Source organism: Calypte anna, chromosome 9 (genome assembly GCF_003957555.1).
Source record: "Calypte anna isolate BGI_N300 chromosome 9, bCalAnn1_v1.p, whole genome shotgun sequence".
Classification (NCBI taxonomy): domain Eukaryota; kingdom Metazoa; phylum Chordata; class Aves; order Apodiformes; family Trochilidae; genus Calypte; species Calypte anna.
Genome location: NC_044255.1, coordinates 1,012,235 through 1,035,723, shown reverse-complemented (window position 1 = coordinate 1,035,723; position 23,489 = coordinate 1,012,235). Strand labels below are relative to the sequence as shown.

The following is a 23,489-nucleotide window of genomic DNA, read 5'->3' as shown; positions in this document are numbered from 1 at the left end:
CCACCTCAGTATGCTGCAAGGGGAAAAATGATGGTTGTAACTCCCTGTTGAGATACCCAGAATATTTTCATTCAGGACTTAAATTAGTTTCAAATTGTTTGTAAAATTAGTGCATGTTATACAGATGAAGGCATGTTGTTTAAATGAATGAGAAGATTGGATACTACATACCTGTTTTTAGTATGGGGTGTTTCTTTCCACAGCCAATAAAATCAGAGTAAATCCTGTCCTGTTAAAATCTGGAAAGTACACATGCTGACTTCAGATGCATCAGGATTTCCACACATATGTTCAAATCTTGAGAGCTAAATTTAGCCCAAGGCATTTGTATTTTTTTAAAGCTGGGAAGATCTAAAAGAGCAACTGGTACTGATAACACAGTAGTTGCACTGGTATTTTGCTGTGGGGTCTCAGATTTTTTTTTTTTAATTTTTTTGAGAAGTTCTCGAAAGTAAATGCACACAAATTCTAATAAGTGTTCTAGAATCAAGAGAGCTTGTTACTGAAATATAGGACTTTAATTCTCTTTCTGACAGGAACTCTGCTCTAATATCCAGAAATACTTCCCGTTAGTCATCTGGTTAGGTTGTTGCTAGCATGCATATCTGACCACAACAGGAAAAAAAAGAATAATGTCCCAAAATTAAATGAAAAACTGAAGCATTGCAACAGCAATAATGTGCTGAGCATTCAAAATGCTCAGCTTTTGTCAAAGGTGTGAAAAGCAGGTAGGCCAGCAAAGGGGTTGGTGTGTTAGGCTGCCACTAAAGAGCACTAACAAAAGTAGCTTGCTGCTTGATTCAATTGGTATAGTACAAAAATAGGTGTAGAACAACAAAGCTGGGTTTTGTATAGCCCAGATACCTCCTTTCTTGCACAGGGCTCTTTGCCTATTTTAGAATGAGGTGGCCATGATAAGAGAATGGGAAGTACCTGAGTAATGATGCATCCTCTGTTGCTGCTCCGTGAAGTAGGAGATGTTATGGACCAAGCCCTTTCAAAAGTGTTGGATCTTTTTTTTTCCTTTCTTTCTTCTCTCTTCTTTTCTTTTCTTTGAAATACTGAGCATTGCACAACTACCTGAACTACCATCTGGGTCTTCAGTGATCAGGGACCCAGCTGAGAAAAACAGACTTTTTCCTTGCCTCCTGTTATTGTTTGAGGGGGGAGAAAATATTTTTATGGCATGGATGTGATGACCTCTGATGCCCAAGCTCAAGAGAGAGGGAAGGCATTACTTTGGAGGTCCAGGAGGCAGAAAACTATTGGATAACCTCAATATTTCCACTCTAGCATTTTTTCTTGTGTCAGCTTTGTCATGAGGGACCTTAAGACTCTTAGATCAGCTACTGTTAAGATCAGATTATATATATATATGGGGGGAAGGAAGAGGGGGGGGTATTGGGTTTTTTTTTTCATTAATTTCCTAGTTGTTACTGTGCCTTCCCTTTTATATGAAACTTGTTATAATTTCCAACCTTAAAGTATCTCTCCCTTAATTCCCCTTTTTATCTTTACCTACAAGTGGGGGCATGGGAGTGGGTAACAGAGAGCACCCTGACAACTAAATGAAGACACTTCCTAATTCCTTCTAAATCATTACAGCCTTAACTGTGTGCTGTACCTTGTATTGAGTCTGTACAAAAATACATCCTTTTAAGTATTAATCTAGTTTTTCATGAAATGAGTTATGTTTTGCTTTGCTGTGGTTTTTTCATTCCTTACACTGATCATATAGGAAGCTGTGACCATCTCTTTGCTGTGAGTTTCTGCACAAGTGCAGGGACTGTCTACAGTATCACACCTTGGATGACACTAAGAAGTAAATGATGTCTGTGTGGGAGCAATGGTTTTCACTTCTTCTCAGGACATAGTAAATTTCATGCAAGCTTTGATATCTTTATTATAAACTCTTGACAGAGTTCTTCCTGAAGAATATTTCTATTTTCTTTGTCTTCTATCAGTTGTCTCTTTTTACAAGAAGAGGTATAGTCATAGTACTTATATGGAGGACTGGATGCCAAGCAAACATTGTGTTCTCACAGTGTTGGTGTTTGAAAGCATTTGTAAAATCTCTAGGTGCCTGTGTGCCTTCTAATTACAAGCTTAATGTTTTCTTTTAAAGGTTTCTGGGGTGGTGGCTAGTAAAATAGTAACGAAGAGCAGTCTTCAGGCTTAAAAACACAGCAACAAAAAAAAGAAAACCCAAACCCAACTCATGTCTGTTTGTCTAATAAATGCAAAAACTGTCCATAAGTTCTGTTGCTCTTGACCAGGACTGAATTGAAAGTAACAGCTTGGTGTTGAAAGCATTTATATCTTATTACTTGTCCCTTGAGTTATACAATTCTTCTGCCATCAGGGTTTCACAGAAGCAAACCTTCCAAAGCAAATAAATAAAATCCCAGCTGACAAGCTAATATAAATGGTACGAAACAGAAGGGTAAATGGGGTAAAAAAAGACTGATTTGACATAAACAAATTAGAGCTGTTGACAGTGTGGGTGATTTTGAGAAGTGCAGTTCCATTAAATTCACAGATATGAAGCCTGACAAATAACAAGCCATGGTAGTTTATATAAACAAGGAAGGGAAATAACGAGGGGATGTGAAAATCTAGCAAGAATTTGGTTGTTAGTAGAGCACAAATCATTGTGGCAGCTCGGATGGCACAAGCTGAGAGCCCCTGCTGTGGTGAGGCAGTGCTCATGTGCAGTGCCCCACTGGAAGTGGTGACGGCACTGTGCCAGTGAGAGGAGGCTGGAGGAATGACTGAGGTCCTTCGCCTTCCACACTTATTCTATCAAAAATAGAAAGCACGTGTAATCAGCATGGTTAGTTTGGGAAGTCACATAAAGACTGAAGTCTTTTGGTGCTGTGCTGGAGATTAATGTCTGGCTGCAGGTGTCTCCAAGGCTATTCCAAGATAGCAGATTCCCTTCATCATACAAGCAGTAGGTCTGTGGTTAGTTCATTGCCTGGAACTCGTTTTTTCATCCTGCGTTTTATCTGCTTTACACTGAAGTTTCCATGAGGGGATGCAGTGCTAGCTCAGTGTGAATAGTCAGTGTTTCATACAGCCTACTGCATCCTGCCTGCCAGCACCTCGTGAAGTCCATAACCCCTTGCTCTTGTTGTAAAAAGAGCTTTTTTTTTTGTTTGCCTTTCATTGAGGGTTCCTAATGGACAACCCTATTAAAAATTCAAGGCACTGTATTTATTTAGATAAAGCCTGTTAATTATAAATGTCCAACCATATGGCCATTAAGTCTAACATTGAGTGGATAAGGAGGGAGCAAATATTTTGGATAATACAGAGCTGTTGTAGAAACTTGAGAGATGCTATGTCTGGTGTAGGTTTAACAATGGAGTGGTGGTTGGTAGCCTGCAGTGGTTCACACTGAACAACTTGTTTTCTTTTCCTTTTATGTTTTTAATGCCTTGCTATTGAAGAGTGTCTATTAAAAAAAAAAAGGGCACAAAAGAAATGCCTCAAGGAAAGCCAGATGGCTGAATATTGGCATCTGAAATGGAATTAAAATATTCAGCCATACATATGTGCCTTAAATACCCTTAGCTCTAGTCCTTTGTTTGTGAGCCAGGCTCTCTTTGCTATTGCTTTTGCACTGGTAACTTTGAACTTGTTTTGCATATGTTTTAGTAGATCTAAGTTGAGCAAAAATAAGGCTAAGGAAGGTTTTTTTACCTACTGGTTCTAGCCCCAAATTAAAGATAAAAGGCCAGGTTTTAGTCAGGTGTCATGCCCTGAAGTACAGAGGTTATTTTGGACAGAAAAAGAAATGAGTTTGTTTCTATATTGGTACCTCAGTCTGTCAGGTTTTTTGAAGCTCTCAAAGTGTCAACAGGGATATCATGAGCAACTTTTCAGATGTGTTGCAGCATTTCCTGAAAACACTGCTGTTCATATAGTTATGCTCCTCCTGAAAATCTTTCAACTTCCTTGGTGGTGATGGTGTCCTTGTTGCTGGGATCAGTGTTGTGCAAAATGAGCAACAGCTCAGGACAGAATGTGTGTGGATAAACAGGCACCACCAACAACAGAAAAGCATAGCCAGGATGTGAAAACTGAGTTCTCCTGGAGAAGCCCAGCCACCTCCTGCAGCAGTCTACAAAAATCTCTGCAGGTATCCAGCATTTTTCATCTCATAAATAAAAGGACGAGCATTGCATTGCTACTGCACTGCCAAAATCCTGCTTTGGTGAAAAATTTCCATTTAATTTTTCCATTCTCATTTTAATAGTTAGAGATGCATTTGAAGGCAGGGATTGAAGACTGGGATAGTCTCAACTGCTGCCACCAAAAATACAGTTGTGAAACCATGTCTGTAGGATACCCAGTGGTGTGAATGCTGCCTAAACAGAACCTGAAAGTTCCTTGGTACTGCCTCAGTTCAACAGGTTCTTGATGGAAATGTGCATGGTGTATGTTTCCACAAGCTGGGTGAGAAAGCTGAAGAGACCCCAGTTTGTTCCAGTCAGGCCAGTTTACTTCAAACCTCTCTCTGTTTTAATTCAGAGGTGAAGTTGAGAGCTCTTGTTTTCTCTGTAGTCCCAACCTGGACTTTGAGTCCCTTTGCTACTGTCAAACTTGTCACTCCTTCCTGTCTTGAGCTGAATAAGTGAGTTTAAAGCACCAATCTGCTGGCTCAGTGGGAAAATGTGGGAAGGAAATGATATGGTATAAATTAAAGCTGTCGTGAATTACTGTTGCGTGTCCTCCTGAAAAGTCTCAGACTTTCTTTCCACCCTCATATTTTGACCCATCTGCTCAAGTGCTGTGAACTTTTGTGGTATGTGAGACAGTGTAAATACCATTTTGGCAAGTCACTGCATATCTGAGGAAGGCTGTGAGTGGGTGCAGCTCTTCCTACAGTGCTCCTGTTGATGTAGAGAGCAAAAAAAGCATGATCAGAAATGAGGTGTGGTGGGGGCTGGACTGGTGGCTTTCCATCAGGTCTTCACTGTCAGAGTTGCTGCCTACAGTAATATATTTTTAAAGCAGTTATCTATTGCAGCAATGCCAGATGCTCTTTAGGGTCTGAAGGAAGATGGGGAGAGTGAAAAAAGAATTAAGGTTTATTATAAAATTGCTAAATCTGTGTGAAGACATGCAAGATTGGATTCTTTTTCTTAAGTACAGGAATGAATCACAATCCAGAAAAAATATTAGGAAAGAAAGATACTAACAATTTTATGTTACACTTCAAATAGAAAAAGCATGATTAAAAGTTGTTCAGCTTTGAAACTATTTTTAAAGTAGCACAATCAGATTTTTATCTACCTCTTAGTTTTTAATCTGCTGCTTGGTGTCTCATGCAGCAGCACAAGCCAGCAGAGATTTCCAGAAGTGTTCTGTAATAATAAATGTCACTTGTCCAGTAAATGAATGGCAAGTTCTGGGAAGTTCAGAGTGTGTTTGCCTCTGACAGACAGAAACATCTAACACAGGCCTAGACACCTGACCTACAGAAGTCTAGTTTGAAATAACATTGAATAGTAGAATAATAAATGAGTGTAAGAAAATATTTTAAGGTTTTCAACTATTGCAAGTGTTTGATAACTGCATCTTAATTCAGCCACTAGATGTTTTGATCTCCTCTGGGTATTCAAAACCTCCAGCTGCAGAAGTCATGTACAATTCCTGAATATATAAAATGAAAACTACTGGAGTCTTCTGTTGGACAACAGAAGGTAACCTAAACAAAAGCTTTAGTTAGAGATGTTACTGCAGGTTAGGGAAACTGTACACTACAGATATAGGAAGTTTTGTAGATAATTAGATTAGGTGCTGTCTGTGCAGCACAACTCCAAGTAATAAATGAGTCCTTGTATGAGGACTTGTAGTGAATGTTAACCAAAGCATTCAAAGCTGAAAAGAAACTCAGATAATAAAATCTGAGGTATTTTTCATCATGTTTCTTCTGTGTGTGTGTGTCATGATCTTATATGCCATAGAGCCTTAAAGTAATATTGACATTTTGTGTTTGTCTCCTCTCCTGCACTAGGAAAAGCAGACTCCATCAGTAGTACATTAGAGACCTACACTGCAATTCTTCTAGTGGAAGAAAAACCCTGAAATATCTAGAAGCCTGCTCTAGAGGGGCTGTAGCAGACCCTGTAGAAATAGCCTTGAATTCTTGCAGTAGCAGCTCAAGAAGTGGGTTGTAGTGGTAGCTTCAATCCTAAAAGAACATATGGTGTTGATTTCTTGGAGAGATCTGCCCATTTGGATGGATAACATAGGTAATGCTGACAGAGATCATTTTCCACTGACCTGTGAGCATAACTGCTTGCAGTACTGTACTGGGAAGATGTAAAAGCAAACTGCTAACAGTTCTGCTTCTTTCCCACAGTTTAATCCAGTTCTCAGCAAAGCTGTCTCAGTGACAGTGCCTTGAATTCATTACATCATGGTTCATGTTCTGTTTGTCCAAGTTTCCCTAATAACTCAAAAGTGCAACAGTTCCCCTGAAAGAAGAGGCAAATGGTGCATAATCTGAGAAGAGTTATGCGGGGTGGGAAGCAATGATATTTTTCAAGGAGGCTGTGGAAGAGAGAAATTATTCTGTAGACACTTTTCACCTTTTTTTCCCTTTATCTTTTATAAATAGAAAAATTCAGTGTCGCCTGGCATGTTGTTTGCATCACTGACAGTAGGGCAATGACTTTTCAATTTTAAGCACCCAGGAAATGTTTTTTATTTTGGCTGCATGTTCTTGTTTGGGTACCTGGAACATGGGACATACGTGTAATGGGACTTCTTAAAGAGCTATGCCAGTGCTGCTGTTCTTGGGTTAGAACAGAAGCAAAATCTCCCTGTTTTCCCCCACAGGCTCACCTACTCCTCCCACCCCTCCTTGTGTTTTTCCTTTGAAGGGAATTCTGATATAAAGCATCCATTTGCTTAAATTTGTCTTTGGTCACTAGAAAGCCTTGAAAAAATACTAAGGTGAGATTTGCCTGATAGTGAAGGAAAGAGCATTGTCATTGTCTTCATGTAAAATATGTAAGTTAGGATGAAATTTCTGTTGAAAGTATAACCTCAGTATTGACTCAACAGAGATCTGCAGATAGAGGCATGAAATACCATCTGTTTCTGAAGGGTCATTTGTGTACAAGATGTGTTTAATTAGTTTTCATCAGAGCTATGCATCCTCTGCCTGGGGATTAGAAACAAGCCAAGAAAACCTGGCAAGGCTGAATTGCTCTGTGCAACCTCAGTGCTCAAAATTCTGCCAAGGTGCATATATATATAATCAATATTAATACTGTTAATATATTCAGAAATCTCCTGGTGAAAGTAAGGGTTAAACTGTAGGATTCATGTTGTTTACCTCTCCCTTTCCACCTGGGTATCAGTTACAGAATTCTTATTCTCCCTGGTATTCTGGCACTTCACCTGGTTGATGGTGAGCATACTCTAAATGCCTCAGTGTATTTTGAGAGTTGAAAGGACTAAGAAATGCAATATATATATATCAATGTGATACATTTGTAATGAACTTGACACACACAAGAAACACATTACAATAGTGTGGAGAATGTGGTTTGACCATATGGATGCAAGTTGGTCTTAAGCTATTAAGACCAAAGTTGTGTCCTTAATTCACCCTGTCATTTCTAGGTATTACAGTACATGGAATCAATGTAACCCATTGTCTCACATCCAGAGTAAAAAAGGAAGGTGTAATGTGAAGAATATTGGGCAAAAGGAATTGGCTGTGAACTCAGTTTGACTCTACAATTTTCACAGTATATTCTTAGGACAGGTCTGTGCAATTACTTGGGGGTTTTGTATGTGAAGTATTTCTATCACCACAAAAAGAATGCTGCAGAGTTATTCAGCTATTTGGAGTACAGAGTATTTAGGATGATATATTAGCAAAGAGGTACTTAGGAGAATGTAAGGGCTCAAGGTAATGGAGAAATCTGTATTTTGCCTCATTTGAGCTGTGTGTAAGTATTGTGTAAATCCACAGATTGTATATTCAAGGTGATTAGCTAGGATTTAATTCTATGTGGAAGCAGGGGGAAAAGGTCTAATGGAAATGTTGACAGACCATTAACTAGAGTATCACTAATGGGTGCTATAATAGATAGAGATATTTTTAATTGTAAGGGGGTTAATTGGTATTCCTCATTTGCATTCCTTTCTTCCTGAGTGGTGGCAATTTGAGCTCATCCATTGATAGGAACAGCTATTATACTGAAAGAATATAAAGGATCACAATATTTTCTCCAAGAAAATAAGCAGGAGGGAAAACCAGAAATGTGTTAACTGATATAATGATTAGCCAGCTATAGCTGTGGAGAAAACCAATTTTTCCTGAGTTTATTTAGGGAGAATACACAGGAAATTACGGTTTCCATAGTAATTTGAAGAGTTTGGTTTAGCTTCTTTTTAAATTTGAGCATGGAAAAATAGCTTGTGTTGGTCAAAGTGTGTACCATGACTTATGCTGCTGCAAACTTCAGTCCTTGTCTTTCTGGACATAAGGATTTTCCAAATGTAAGAGGAAAGGTTTTTCCTTTTGCTCACCCTGAGGTGATGAAGGAAGTGCTTACACAGCCCATATCTAGACACCCATTTTCCTGCTTTTCCACCCCTCCCATTGCTCCTCCACTTTTTAATCTGACCTTCTCTAGGCTGTACATACTCAGTCTAGGAGTCTAACAGATTTTTTCATGCAATCTTTACTTGCCATCCTGTTGTGCACTGAAGTGTGTACAAATATAAAGTACTGAAAACACATTTGAAAAATGTGTTAGTTGTGTTGCTAATAAAGCTTAGGTATATTTCACTTTCTTTATAAGTGAATGCTTTAAAGAATGTAGTCAATAGCAACAGTTTATTCTTAAATACCATCTTAATGTACACAGCACAGTATTATTTAATAGAGGGATTTGTGCAAACTTTAGTCCTAACATTTGGCACTTCAAACCCTAAAGTGCCAAAGTTGGAACATATCAAATAATACTGAAAATGTTAGATGATCCTTGAGGTCCCTTCCAACCTGACATACTATGATTCTATGAAACTGCAATTTCATCTCCAGGTCCTTCAAGTCCTTCAGTATTTACCATGCCTTTAGTGGGGCAGATGTGTTTTCTGGTGAAAGTGAGGAACTTTCCCGATCTTTGCCCGTTTCCTAACATTATGCAACTCACGTACCTGTAGTGCTGGGGAAAAAAAAAATGCAGATGAGACACTTTAAGTTTCCAGAAAGTTTCTCAACTGTTCCCAGAACTCTTGCTCTAGACTTACTTCATCATGGGTTGCTTTTGCAGATTTTGTAGTCTGTGGGTTTCCAGGCAATTATTTTTTTTTCTGTTTTTGTAGAGTTGAGGAATGCCATGAGGCTCACTCGAGCTCCTTATTCACAACCAAGTCTCTAAATAACTTGGATGAAAGCAAGAAGTTGGCTACTCTTGAATGAGACCCAACTTCCTTGCCTTCCATCTGCTGGGCCGTGCTGGCTCTCTGCTCATTGCATAGGCAGGGTGGTCCTCTCAGAAGTAATAACAGGCATGTGGTGCCAAAGTCCCAGTCTAGTTCTCAGCTTGACCAGTTTACCAATCTGCTTCACCACACGGCCAAGCAGCATTTGTGCCAGCAGAAGGCCAGAGGAATAGCTGGGGGTGGGAAGCAAGCAGAGCTGCTTCTTGACTTTTTGTCTTTTAGCTGTGGTGCTGGCTTACACAAATTTGCAGTGCCTGGAGATTGTCAGGAGCTCTGGTAAAGCACTTTGCAACAAACACACGTGGTTGATGGTCACATATTTGTATCCTGTGCATGTCCCCTTTTCTGTCTGCCTTCAAGTAATGAAGTGGTTGTGTGTGCTTGTCAGTCGTGGAGTTTCTAGGGCAGGGAGGAGTGCCTGGCACCTCCCTGACTGCTTGCAGGGTTTTCTTTGCTTCTGTGGGCTTCAGCAGGTCAAGTCTCAGTGAAGTAGCTTTGGCACGAGTGCTGCCTGGGCACTGGAGTCATTCAGATTGGAACTTAAGTGCACTAGGAGTGGCATTAGGACTTTTAATTTCAAAAAGTCATGGAGCACTTTGGCAGAGGTACCATTCTCACGCTGTGAAATGCCCTCTGCATTGTGTGGTGCAAGGAAGTGATTTGGTTGAAAAGAACACCCTCCTCTTTGTGTGGTTTTGGATTCTCCCTCATTCCCACCCAAAATTATTTCTGTTCTGGATGAGTTCCATGACCCAATTCCTTGCAAGGCCACACAAATGGGAATGAGTATCAGGGTGGAGGGTTGACAAGCAAGCTTAAACTGCCTTGCCTTTATACTCCTTAAGATAAAGTGTGCTTTTAGGGGGTTAGAAATCAAGGCTGCTATGGGGAGTTAAAGCCTAATGTGAATGCAACCATACACTGTCATAGTGTGCTGGAATAATAAACCCACCTACTACTCTTGTGATAGCTAGCCAGTAAAAGCACAGTTTTAATAATACAACTGCATTTCTGTGAAGGATTTTACAAGCACCCACTATGCTATAAATACAGATGTCTGTATTTGGGATCTGACCATAGAAATGTATCTTTACCAGCTTTAATTGATTTTAGCTAGGAGCTAACTGGCTCCAGAAGATCTACTTATAGCTTAACATTTCTGTTGAAAATACACCATTTAGTAATTAATGGGTTTGGAAAGCTGCCAGAATCTTTCAATCTAATCCAGTGTAAGAAAAAGAATCAATTGATTTTTTTTTTTAATTGTAAATACAATGAAATATCTTGCAACAAATCATGGCTAAAAATAACCCAGTTGCACCAGCTGTCATGTAGGATAAATCACTTGCATCAGGACAGAATCTTTGTGATTTGTGGTATATGCAAATAAGCACAGGGTTTTGCTCCACATTTTGTATTCAGGCAAAGTTCCCCATGGACTTCATTGGGAATTTTGCCTAAGCAATAACAGCAAAATTGATCCCATGTGAAAAAAATTGATCACTGGGGAAAATTAAGACATTTCTCTTAAAGACACAGATGGCACTTAAGCATTTAACTTAAATTGGCTTTTTACATGAATGGGGACCCCCCTACTGTCACACCTTTAGAAGAATCCTTCTCAGTAGTTGGAAAAAAAGAAATGTTTATGAGGGTTGAAGATAGCTGCTGTGAGGGATAGAGCTGATGTGCTCCAGGGAAGTGAAAGGGGGCTACAGAGGGATGTGGAATAGGTGAAACAAATGCCAAGATGGAGATGGAACAGTGGGAGCTCCATTTACTCTTACTGTGTGTGTGGTTTTACTTGTCATAGAACTGCATGGCTGAGGATGGAGAGAGGGGTAAAAGGAACCAAAAATGGCTGAGATAAGGAGCAACTGCGGAACTTCCAGGGTTTTAAGAATGCATGAGGGGAAAAGACACCAATGTGAAAGCTTATCTGGGGCATGGAATGAAATAATTTGGGAGAAGTGGCCTGAGGGGCTCAATTTGGTATTTCAGCGTATCATGTTGAAAAATAATTACAAATATATCCTTAGGTTTTGTCTTTGCTTATCGTGATCATAGGTGAGATACTAGGGCATGAAGAAACCAAATCTGAGACAGCTGCTTAAGGTCAGGGTTATGGTGAACACTGAGCTTGGTTTTGGATGTAGTTTGTGCCACACTTTTCCCTTGAATTAACCCCTTTAAAAATATGAACTCAGGCTTAAATCCAAGTAAAAACCTAAGCAGCTTTTTCATGAATGAAAAATTCAGTCCAAAAGGCAGGTTGCAGTGATTGCTAAACTAATACTTAGTTTAGCGTAGAACAGGTAAGATTGTTATTGAAAATCTCACTTTCCTCACTCATATGAGAATGATGATGGGCTGCCTGGAGACCAGGAAGCCAGCCAGGTGTAGACCTCTGCAGTATAAGAACACAGGTAGTAGTTGGTGGAGGTGCATATATTTGTACTCATTAGACCTCTTTTATAACCCAAGTGTGAAAGTCAGTCCTTAGTTGGTTATGGTTCTGATTAAATGTGTTTAAAGATGATGCTAGCACTGTTTTGTAAGCAACTTGGACAGAACACAAAGCAGGTTACCTGAGTTTTGATTCAGGTTTTCCTGCCATCCATGCAGAAAGTTCTGGCTGTGGAGGCAGAGGAGTGAATTTTCTGTGTTTTTGCCAGGAATGGAACCACCACCTTTGCAGAGGTCATTATATTCCCCCCAGTGCCCTTCCTACAGTGCTGCTGGAAGGAAAAATGTGCATTTTGTTCCATAGCTGTTGGTTCCCTGCAACCTCAATGCAAGAATGATAAGATATGGCAAGTCCCAAAAGATGCAATCACATATAGTCTAGAAGATGATAGTATCTGGGTTGCTTCAATCCCTGGGATGAATGGGGAGTCACACAGGTTAAAAATTGTTAGCTTTCAAATTTTTTATTAATTTGTAATGACCTTACAGTGATGATTTTTAAGGTAACATGGAAAGAAATCTGAGTGGGCAAATCCTTTCTATTTTTTGGTGTTTGACTTGGGGCAGAGATAAAGAAGGTCTTAAATTCTGGAGATTGGAAGTAAGAGACTATTATGTAACAGGAATCTACTGATGATGAAAATCCAAGAATTCCTCCACACAGCCACAGCCCTTCTTAAGGTATCCTTCAAGGAAGGAGAAAAGCAGAAAAAGAGCCATGGGCTAGACTCTGGGCTAAGGAAACTCCTCTCTTCTTCCAAGATTGCCTCCAGTTCTTCACTGTTGCTACTTCCTTTCCAGATCATCTTCCCTGACAAGAAGAAAAGCTCTCCGTATCTTCAGGTTCCATTCTTCTCTCTTTGTAACCCTTCTTTAAGGATCCTTTTGAAACGGCATCTGGGTGATGTTCTGTGGAAGCTTCACTGCCTTGTTTCACAGGGTTGCAAGAGGTGGGATGTACTGTTCCAGTGAGAGTTACTGGTGAATAGGAGAGGGAGTTATAGGAGCAGGCATTTTTCAAGCTATGTCAGGATTGGCCACTGCTGCATGAACGAGGTCACCATGTTTTGCAATGCATCTAGGTGGTTATCTTGAGTGCTCTTGAATGTGAAGGAGTATTGATATTCCAGCCTGGGGGTTGTAAATATTCAGAAAATTCTCCTGTGCTACGCTTAGTTGCCTACTAGCCCTGCATTTCATGTGAACATACATTGCATTGAATTGACTTCATTCCTTCACCATAATTTCTGGTATTAGTTTTAGAAATAAATGCAACTGTTACTGCATCATCAGAATCAAGATTTCTGCAAGAGCAAAATAGACGTGGAACTTAAGAGTGAAATTGTATTTAACAATTGGACAACTAACACAATTGGAACACATCTTGACATCTCCCCTGCTTCTGGCTTTTGCTCAGGGAGCAAATGCTTTTGCTTTGTGTGTCCAGGCTGCAGGTTTGGGGGAGAGAAAGCAAAACTGCGCACATTCTGCGAGGAGGAGCTATAACACAGATCCGGTTGAGGAAAAAAAAAGGAACAGATTTTTTTCTGAGCCATTAGGTTCACAAATTCCGGATGAGCATACAACTGTGTAGCTTCCCCCAGATGCTTTTCAAACAACGTTTCTTTCCAGAGCACACATCTTGTGTCAATATAAGGAAAGCAGCATAATGTCATGCTCATTCTGCCCATAGTTTACTTCTTGTGCAATGGGAGCAGGTGGTGGGAGGTTGTTTTGATGAGGTTAAGAGGCTCCTCCCCTCCCTCCCAAGCAGCGAGCTCATCTGCGTCAGCAGTAATTGTGTGCCTTGCACTGCTTTTCAGTGAGGGTGAGTGCAAAAGATACATCAATATGAGGTATCAAACCGAGGCTTAGATGGGCCTTTTAAGTGGCAGCTCATTTCCTTGAGACATAACATGGGCTAAAGGTTAATTTACACATTCTCCGAGGAAGAACCATTTGTTTTTGGGGAAGGGAGAAGGAGGAGGGGGAGAGGGGGAGAGGGGGAGTAGGGCAGGGCGTTGTTCATATCCTTTCCTACTTCTAGACTAAACGCGATGTGCAGTGCCGTTCACGCAGATTTTTTTCCCCACTGGATCCTTTGCTAATCAGGCTTCAGTACAGCGGAGATCAGACAGAAACCGCTGCCTGGGCGGGAGGCTCTGCCCAGCGCCCGCAGCCCGGGACCGCAGCGGCGCCTCCCTCCCCGCGGCCGCCGCCCGCCCGGCCGCCCCCGCACCCGTTGCGGGGGAGCTGTCCGAGGTGCTGGGTGCGGGCTGCGCGGGGGAGCTGCCCGAGGTGCTAGGATGCCGGCGGAGCAGGGGCCGGGCCAGCCGGGCTGCGGCTGGAGAGGAGCCCCCCAGTCCTGCTGGCACCCGAAGGTAGGCTTGGTCTTTGTTTGAGAATCCCTGATTCATCAGCAGCAGCATCACCAGACTGAGGCGGTTGGGGAGAGCAAGCCTGCCTGTAGTCACGGGGGAGAGGGGGTGAGAGAGAGATGATGCCACAAGCTAGGCTGCCTCAGACCTTCTGCATCTGAGTGGCAATGAGAGAGCAAACGTCTTTCCTTCTGCAAGAAGCCATTTGGATAGGATGTTTCCCTTTATGTTCCTTTCTTTTTGTCTCCACAGAACATATTGAAATGAGACACCTTAGAGATCTCGGTGTTAGTGCGTATGATGGTGCTGTATGATCTTCAGTGTTGTAAAGTGGGTGAAAATTCATGCGTTTTCTTCTCTGCTGGACCTCAAAGCAGGGTGTTGTTTATACCCTCCCATTATCTGTACTCTCTCTTCTCTGAATGTGGATTTAAGGAAGCAAGCACCTGTCTTCTCTAGCCACTTCATTTTTTTAAATGCCAAACTTCCCATGCCATTTTAATCGTATGTTAAGAAGATCTTTGTTGTAACACACTGATTTATAGTGATGCCGAATTCTACAATCTGGGCAATTTTGCCAACAAGATTCAATGCACTTTAACTGAAGAAAAAACTGAGCGTAACTGCAAATCTGTTTCTTATGGTGCTGAAATATCCCTTCCGACTGCACTGAGATAACCACAGGAAAGGGCTTTTACAGGCAAAAGTCACCTTTGATTATTGCACTTAGCAGTCCCCGTGGACTTAAATTTTGGTATGTACATATTTTAATACGTTCTATGAGCATGCTAAAAAATATGATGCGAATTAGAATGGAAAAAATAATATTAAAAAATGAAGTAATGGGTAGTCAGAGTGCATGATGAAGTTGCATGTATTTTTATGGAGTGTTAATCAAAACTAAACTAAAAAGCTAAAGTCTATTTGAGTCTGTGTACTTCACATGTTGATTGTGCCTGACAGACATTTTGTAGCCAGATTTTTTTTTAACTTAAAGCAGTGTTAAATAATGAAACACAATATTTCCTGTTTTCTGATCAACTAATTGAAGTAACATCTAACATCCATGTTACTTATAAGACCCACTGCATCATTTTTTTTACAGTGTCTTAATGTGATGCTGGAGATATTCAAGTCTCCATTTCGTTTTCTTAAGGAGGAGGAAAAAAACCCCTCCATATCAAGAAGCTCATTCTTTCTTCAGAGTTCAAATGCACTCCTGTTTGCACTCAGACTGGGTGTATGTATGTCTCTGTGTTGTGTGGTTTTATTTCTTTTGGTTCTGCTTAAGTTGTCTTCATTATATTGGGATTATAACGTTTTCTAATGGCACTTCAGTGCTGGCCATTCTGAATCTAGATTTGTAATTGTCCAACATCCATGCAGTTAGGAGGAAGCATTATTTTCCCCAGGGAATAAAAGTGATGAAAGTATTGCAGTATTGCAAAGTAAACATTACATTTCTGGAGTCAGGAGTCATTTTTAGCATGGATCTTTTTCCTTTTGAAAAGGCCCTAGCAAGGGAGCCAAAATTCAAGGCTCAGGATTTTTAATTTTTTTTCAGTTCTTGAAACTATAGGGAATGTAACTTTCCCCTGTGATGGGTGGGATGTACGTAGAAATAAACTATTTCTTCTAACCCATGCAGTAGCATTCTCATTCTACTGAAGGAGCCACTTTTAACCTCTTTAAGTGAAGGGCTTATCACTACTTAGCTTCAGTGATTTCACCCAGGTGCTAGTGCTCATGCTGTGCAGTATAACGAGGGCAAGATATATAATGTGTCATCTCAGTCAAAATGCATAGCATGTCTTGGATTTCTAAATTAGTGTAGTGGTTCTCTTAAATGTCTTCATAAAAAGTTGGCAAATTATATACTTGTCGATCTAGGCTTGCAACCTATTTCAAAAGATCTTGCATTTTTGACATCAGACTTTATTGCATCACTGTGTGAAACAGCAATGCCAGCTCACAGTAAGAACGAGCAGGCAATGAAACTCTAAAAAGCACATCATAGCAATTTCTCATCACATTCAACTGTTCAGGTATTTCAAAGCTCAATTGTGGTTATGATAAGAGTCCTACAAAGTAGTCTCCAGTATATTTTTTCATCACTGAATTATTCTTGATTGCAGTGAAATTTCTCTTTGTACACCCAATACCATTAGGTCCTTATTAGTGCTGCTGTAGTCAGCAGTTTGTGAAAATTTGATACAGCTCCTTCTGTCCACTTTGCTCTTATTGCCTTGCAAACATCTAGAATGCAACAGCTTAGGCTCAAGGGTTGAATGGTTGTTAGCATCCATGATTTGTGCAGAATCGCTCTGATACACTGAGTTTAGTGGTGGGAATTGATAGGTAAAATGAGAGCAAGTGTGGTGTCAAAGAGAGGAGGCAGAATTTGAAAGTGTGACAGGCAGGAGTGGAGAAATGCATAGACCTTCACGAATTAGGGGTTGGACTCAGGACTTTGGGCAACCTCTCAAGTTTTCAGGCTCTGTTGTCCTATGTAAAAAAGAAAAATAGTTTTTTAAAATCCCTCTGGTTTGGAATAAGGCAATCAGTGCCTTTGTCATGACTTCCAAAAGCTCCTTCATTTTCATGCCAGCATTGCCAATTTTCAGTGTAGCACAGCTGCAGCTTATGGCTGTCAAGCATACTGAAAACCAACTGATATTCTGGAGATCCTCATGTGAATATGAGGCAGAACTGCATGTCGAATATTAACACATAACACTGCTTTGATACTGTGGTGGGCTGATTACTCCTTGTACTCTGAGGAGTAATATTTTTGCATGCTGAAACAGAGGTAGGTTTGGATTTGACCAAGAATGCTCTGTTTGGCACCAGCACAGTTAAATTACAAGTAAGGCATGCAACAGACTTGAGCCTTAGGTCTCTTTAGTCTTGAGACCTCAAGCACAATGCATTATTCTCCCATAGAGATTGGGTCTGAATCAATAAAAAGATCTTTAAGTTATGTAAAAATTTCTAGGTAATGTAAGTATTTCTAGTAATGGGACTGCTTGCCCTTGCCAGTAAACCAGATGCACTGTCAGGGAAGAAAAATGAAATTATGCTTGCTTTATTCCTCCTCTACTGACAGATGATTGCATGGGCCACAACAGTGCAAGCTGCTCTGTGCTATTTTGCCCATGTTTTTCTGATCTGGGGATACCTGGGGGGCAGGTGCCAGTGAGCATGACTGTTGCTTTCCTTCTCAGTGAGGTTTCAAATATAGTGTGGCCTTTAAGAGGTGCAGTGAACGTGTCGGAGAGCTCCTTCTTTGTGTCCTTCTAAGTTTCAAAAAAATGTCCATGTTCAATGAACACTCCCAACAAAGTTGCTTCAATCAACTTCTGCTGATGGTTGATGTCATGGTATGTTGGCTTCAATAGCTGAAATCCAGGGGTTTTCCATCTCCTGTCTGCTTCTGTTCCTTCTCAGTGAGAAGGGGAAGAAAAAGGAGTGTCAGAACAATTTCCTGAGCAGAGCAACTCCCTGTTAGGATTTCCAGGAGCTGCCTGGTTTCAGGGAATAAAATGCAGTGAAAAGAAGTTGGATTGCAATACCCTGTATTGTCCTTGCCATCAGATAATGAATACCTGGCCACTGTGTGCCAGGGGACCAAAATGGTGGTGCCTTACCTACAGGTTATGTTAGTTAATAACTGGCACATTTTTAATCAAGTATAAATGCAGTTGAACAGAACATGTGCTTGTACTCATCCCTGCCCTGGCAGATGGTTAGGCATTGCTCACTGCCAGAGTTTACCAATCAGTAGAACCTTTGCTCAGAAGTTGACCAGAGCTCCTCTTTTGAGGAGAGTGAGAAGCAAGTGATGCTCGGGGCTCCTGGCTGCAGACTATTGCAGTTACAAAGCACAGTATGAAGTAACACAGTATCTTTGAAGTGGCATTAATTACCCTGTAAATAAAATTAGTCCTTGTGTACTGTACAACACCAGTACTCTAAAAACATTTACAGTTAAGCTTTTTGCCCCAGCTATTTGCATTTTTTTCCTGGCTTGTGTATATCATGCACAACTCTCCAATGCTAGGAAATGCAAGGAGGCTCCAAAAAACCATGCAGACAGGAGATATCTGGGGTTTGATCTAGAAAATCCTTGCTATTTGTAGAGATACTTTTCAGAGTTAGTGCCATAAGAGGTTTGAAATACCTGAGTGGTCCCCCAGTGGTGCCTTCTGGAGTATCCCAAAAGGGGTTTGGTGACACAAGTACGTACAATATCTGGTCAGTGGATGCATCAGAAAAAGGCTTTTTTATTTCTTTCTTATTCTAATTTCCATGTCTTTTTCCTCTTGTGTGAAAAAATAAATTTCATAACAAAAGATTGAGCATATCCTTAATTACCAGCTCTATTTTTGACCTCCAAAAAGAAAGGAAAAAAATTGCAGGATCATTATCATAAAAGAAGGTGTGAAGCAGATTAAGCTTAATATGTCTTTGGGAAAAATGGATCAAAACTGCATTTATTGAAAGCATGCTGAAGCTATGTTCAGTATAAAATTTTCTATTTTATTTCAGGAGTAAAACCAGGCCCCTGGGGAAATCAATGGCAAAACTACCATTAAGGCTGCTAGGGTGGGTTGTACAGGTTTAACAAAATTTTTTTCAATGTAGGCAGAAACAAGGCTTTACTGGATGTCCAAAATGGAAAATCTAGTGAAATAACTATCTACCAGGAAAATGTCCCAGATTTTAACCATCCAAAAGCAGATAGCATGTGAGAAGGCCACAGGCAGTTAATTGTCCAAGCTGCTAACATTCTTCTTAATCATGCAGGCTGTGTGCTGTAGACAGATTCCCAGGAAAGGGCTATTCTATCTGGACTTCAGTTTCTTAAGCAGAAACATTAGGAATTTATTTAAAACTAGATGGGTGCTGAAGCATCATAAACATGGATAGAATCTGTTTAGCTCTGTCAGCTTCTCAGCTCACTCCTTTCAGATATTGCTCCACTGGTGGCAAATATATATATTATATATATATATGTATAATATAATAAATATTATATATATATATACACACATTTAGGATGTCTCGATGCAGAGCCCAGTGGAGTTCTTAACCACTTGTGAGGGGAGAGCTGTGTGAGATTTTGTATGCATGTTGGGCTGCACTGAGACTTCCTTCACTGGTTTTATCCTGCAGGGATTAATATTGGATACCTATACCCATGCCTGAAAATATTTTAAGATCTATGTAGTGACCCTGAATATCCATTTCACACTCATGTTCAGGCTTATTTGATAGAAAAGGTTGTCTTGGCAGGTAGAAGAGGTGACAGGAGCAGACCCTTGCACCTTCTGAATCTTCATGATTTTTACCATCAGTCTACTATTGTACAGGAGAACTTTTTATACAGAGACATGAAAAAGAAGAAAAAAATATTCATGTGGTTTAGAAGTATGAATTGCCTAAACAAGCTGTTTGGCATTGCCACTTGAAGGGTTGAAAAATCTGGGGGAAAATGAAAAGGTTGGAAAATGCTGTTTTCCATTCCTTGCAGATTGCTTATCTTATACAAAAGCATTTTGGTTTTATGTTCAAGGTTGTGCCCGAAAGCCCAGATTAGATTGCTAGAATCTATAAGAGCTTTTGATTTCAATTTTAATCATGCTTAGCCTGATCAGAATTTTGCTTGTCCAGATTAGAAATATGGCAGTATATTAAGAAATGGTGGAAGGATTTTTGTCCCTGATTATACAGGAGCTCTGACAATGAAATCTAAGTGCAGCCAGGATACTTGTTGCCCATTCAATAAGATCTCTTCTAGTTGAAGGGCTGGCATTGTTCTGAGACTGGTTAAAAGAAGTGGAACCATCCTTCAGGAAAGGGAAGGATACTCTAGTAGGGAAGTAAATATGCCCTAGAAGACCTGAGTGCAGCTGCCAGGTCTGCTAACCATGTCACTTGGTCACTTTCTGCATCAAGTCCTTGTCTGTGTTGTGAATACACCCCTCAAAGGGCTGTGTGATGATTATGCAACTCCAGATCATAATTTCTCAGACCTTAGAGTAATCAGTACTTATAATATGAAGAGGACACAATCCTGTTTTGTTAAAGTTCTATATTTATTTAATAATTAGTTAATCCAGTTGTATAGCATTTAGATAGCCAGCATGTTTCTTGAAATTATACCTTGTCCTTAGTCACTTGGGGTTTTTACTTCTGTGCCTCAACACCAGAGTTCTTGTGACTCCCATGGTATCTGCTGCCTAGTGGAAAACCTTTGGGGCCCTTCTCAGAGCTTTCAGGCTGCCTGCCATGGAGCCAGGAGGGATCTAATTGTGTTTGTGCTCCTTGCTGCTTAGTTAGAGGTGCTGTAAACCCAAGTGTCTGTCAGATCTGTGGAAGAAACACAAAAGCTTGGAGAATTTAAGTGCTTTAGAGTTCTGAAGATCCCAGCTCAGCTGGCATTTCTTGTCTGTTCTTGGAGCTTTAAGCCAACGAACTGTTGGGCAACAGAAGAGGGTTTATGGACTCCTATCTCTAATGCAGGAAACTATTTTACAGTATTTCTTTCTAGATTTTGAACCTGAAACTAAATTTAAACTTTTTTATTCCAAAAGATGGAGCAATTTTTTTACTTTAAACTTTGTAATATCCTGAAGAATAGGAGTTCTGTCTGGGGATCTCCTTTGGTGCAGCTTTATCTAAACGCAAAAAGAAGAAGTTGCCCTGGGATGGAAACCTTTTCAGTCCAATTCAAACTGAGACTCAGGGAGGTCAGTGTCATTGCAACTGAGGAGTATTAGGAAAAGGAAAGGGGTGGGAGAAAATGTTTTTGGGATTTCAGCCATGTATGACTGGATGGATCTGCATTGCTTGAAAGAAGACTTTTGGTTTTTACATCCTCGTCTCGAGTAGTGCTGTTCTGTGTTCTGAATTACATTGTTTATTTTTCTTAGACAGGAAGAAGCTTCTGTATGAGATGTTAATTACAGTTGACACAATCTCACTGTCATAAACCATGAGCTATTTTCCTACTGATTACGATATTATGTGTTTTCCAACCTGCAGGAAACGTTGCTTTCCTTTGTTCATTATCTCCTGCAAGATGATGAGTTCTAATCAGGAGGAGGTCACTTTGGGCGCTTTTCTCCAGTATATTGAAGATATGGGGATGAAGGCCTATGATGGCTTGGTTATACAGAATGCATCAGACATTGCTCGAGAGAATGATCGCATGAGGAATGAAACAAACCTGGCTTACTTGAAAGAAAAGAGTGAAAAACGCCGAAAACAAGAAGAAGCAATAAAACGGTAAATATTTTGATCAAAAGATGAGTGGTCTGGCAGAGTGAATGAACAGTGAGAGGTTCAGGACATGGCAAATATGCATAGACCAGTGGATTTTTAAGGAGCTTTCTGGTAAAAGCAGTAGAGGCCTCTGGCCTGTGTCAGGCTGAAAATTGCATGTTTCATGTTGTGTAGACAAGATGTTGGATTGTTCTGCTTCCCTTAGTGGAAGAAAGTATTCCCATCCAGTGTATTCAGTTGGAGCACATGTGGCATCTTCAGCAGGTTGGATTTGTAGCCAAAAGTTTGGGTACTTGAAATAGGAGGTACAGATCTAATGGAAAATAGGTCCTTATCCATTTGGTGGCTTGAGGTGGACAAGTCTGTACCTTGTGCAAAGGAGGATTTTGATGTGTGAGCTCTTCCAAGATAGAGACAGCCTCAAAGATATAAATAAACTTTCCTTGTGCTGATGCTTTAACTCTGGTAAATTTTCAAAGCTCTTTAATTGCTGTCTGTGGTTTTACAAAAAAAGAAAAAACAAAACCCCAAAGCAACAAAATTCTGTTTATGATTTCCTCACCATTCTGCATGCTCTGAACTGAGAAAAATATTGCAATCATTTAAATGAAAATGGATCAAGCATCTGATGGGCAGAACCCTGTAATTTATGGTTGCTCTTGAACAATTCCATTGATTTTAATTGGCAGTGAATGAGAGGAGGACTCACATGACCTGGGCTCTTATACCAATGGATAGCAATGAAATCTCTGCAGCCTCTTGAAGAGGAAAAGAAGGGTTAATGGGGTAGATATGAGTTTATATACATTTGGACATGAGAAAAAGAGGGCGTTTTCTTGAGGAGAGGGACAAATTGTATAAAACTGGTAAATACACAAGCAAGTGTTACACTTCTATATGCACATGGATGGCTTGAGAACAAGCTTAAAGGAGGGCTTGAGAATTTTTTCTTCCATCATCAATTTTCTTTATTTCAGGTTAGGTGAATAAATCTTAAGCTATGGTTTGGGAACTGTACATCCAGGCATAAGAGGCATGCTGTGGTGTTGAACATTGCAAAAGTGCCTAGTCTGGTGATTTTGGTGGAATATTTAAAGGAAAAGAACAGCATGTAAGGTTTGATGGAGGAGTTTGGAGAAGAAACGTAAAGCAGAATGATGGGTGCTTTATGTTCCAGGAAAGATAAATGCTTGGATTGTCACTAATTTGGTAGGGGGTGGTAGTAAGACTACTGTGAAATTAGATGAATAATAGCCCATGTAACCTTTGTTTTGGTACCTTCTGATTATTGTGTTATCAGCTGAACTTTTGGATTATTTAGGGGAATTCAAACTCCTAGGGAGTCAAAGACATAGGCTACTTGTAGCAGAAGCTACATATAGTATGCAAAAGTTCATGAGAGAAAATGTTTTTCTTGGCAGCAGAACAATGTAGGGTTTGTTCTGATTTATGCTAGATGAGCAGTTTGTTTTATTCTTACCATCTTTGTTCAGTCTTCTTTTCTCTCTTTCAATTACTGAATAGCTACACAAACTGCAAAATTTCTAAGAGGAAAGGGTTGGGAGACCCACCTCAAAATGTTTCTTAATATGATGGAGAGAGAAGTTGAGTTCTAATTCCATGAAGCAGAGGAAGAATTTGAGTCTGTCTCGCTTGCTAAGTGAGCACATACAAAATTCAAGTCAGTAAATTGCTGTTTGGAAGAAATGAGAGTACTTCCTCATCTTACATTGCTTTACATCTTACATTGCTTGCTTTTCTCCACTGAAAGAATAATAATTAAAACCCTACAAAATTTGTAAAAAAAAAAAATGGATTTATTGTAACTTCACTATTTGATTAATTTGGAATCCTGGGGGAAGTAAATTCCCCAGTCAG

At 40.1% G+C, this 23,489-nt stretch overlaps 1 protein-coding gene across 3 annotated transcripts in view; it reads left to right on the top strand.

Moving 5' to 3' along the window:
- Positions 1-13,985: 13,985 nt before the first annotated feature.
- Positions 13,986-23,489, top strand: part of NYAP2 (neuronal tyrosine-phosphorylated phosphoinositide-3-kinase adaptor 2) — a 129,492-nt gene continuing 119,988 nt past the window's right edge. The window contains exons 1-3 of one of the 3 annotated variants that reach the window (XM_030456323.1): positions 14,172-14,327; positions 14,577-15,078; positions 21,372-21,614. In XM_030456323.1, coding sequence (XP_030312183.1) covers positions 21,409-21,614 — 206 coding nt within the window. In that variant the 5' untranslated portion in view covers positions 14,172-14,327; positions 14,577-15,078; positions 21,372-21,408. Of the gene's footprint in view, positions 14,328-14,576; positions 15,079-21,371; positions 21,615-23,489 lie in introns of all 3 variants that reach the window. The other 2 variants (XM_030456322.1, XM_030456324.1) reach the window with 2 other exon arrangements.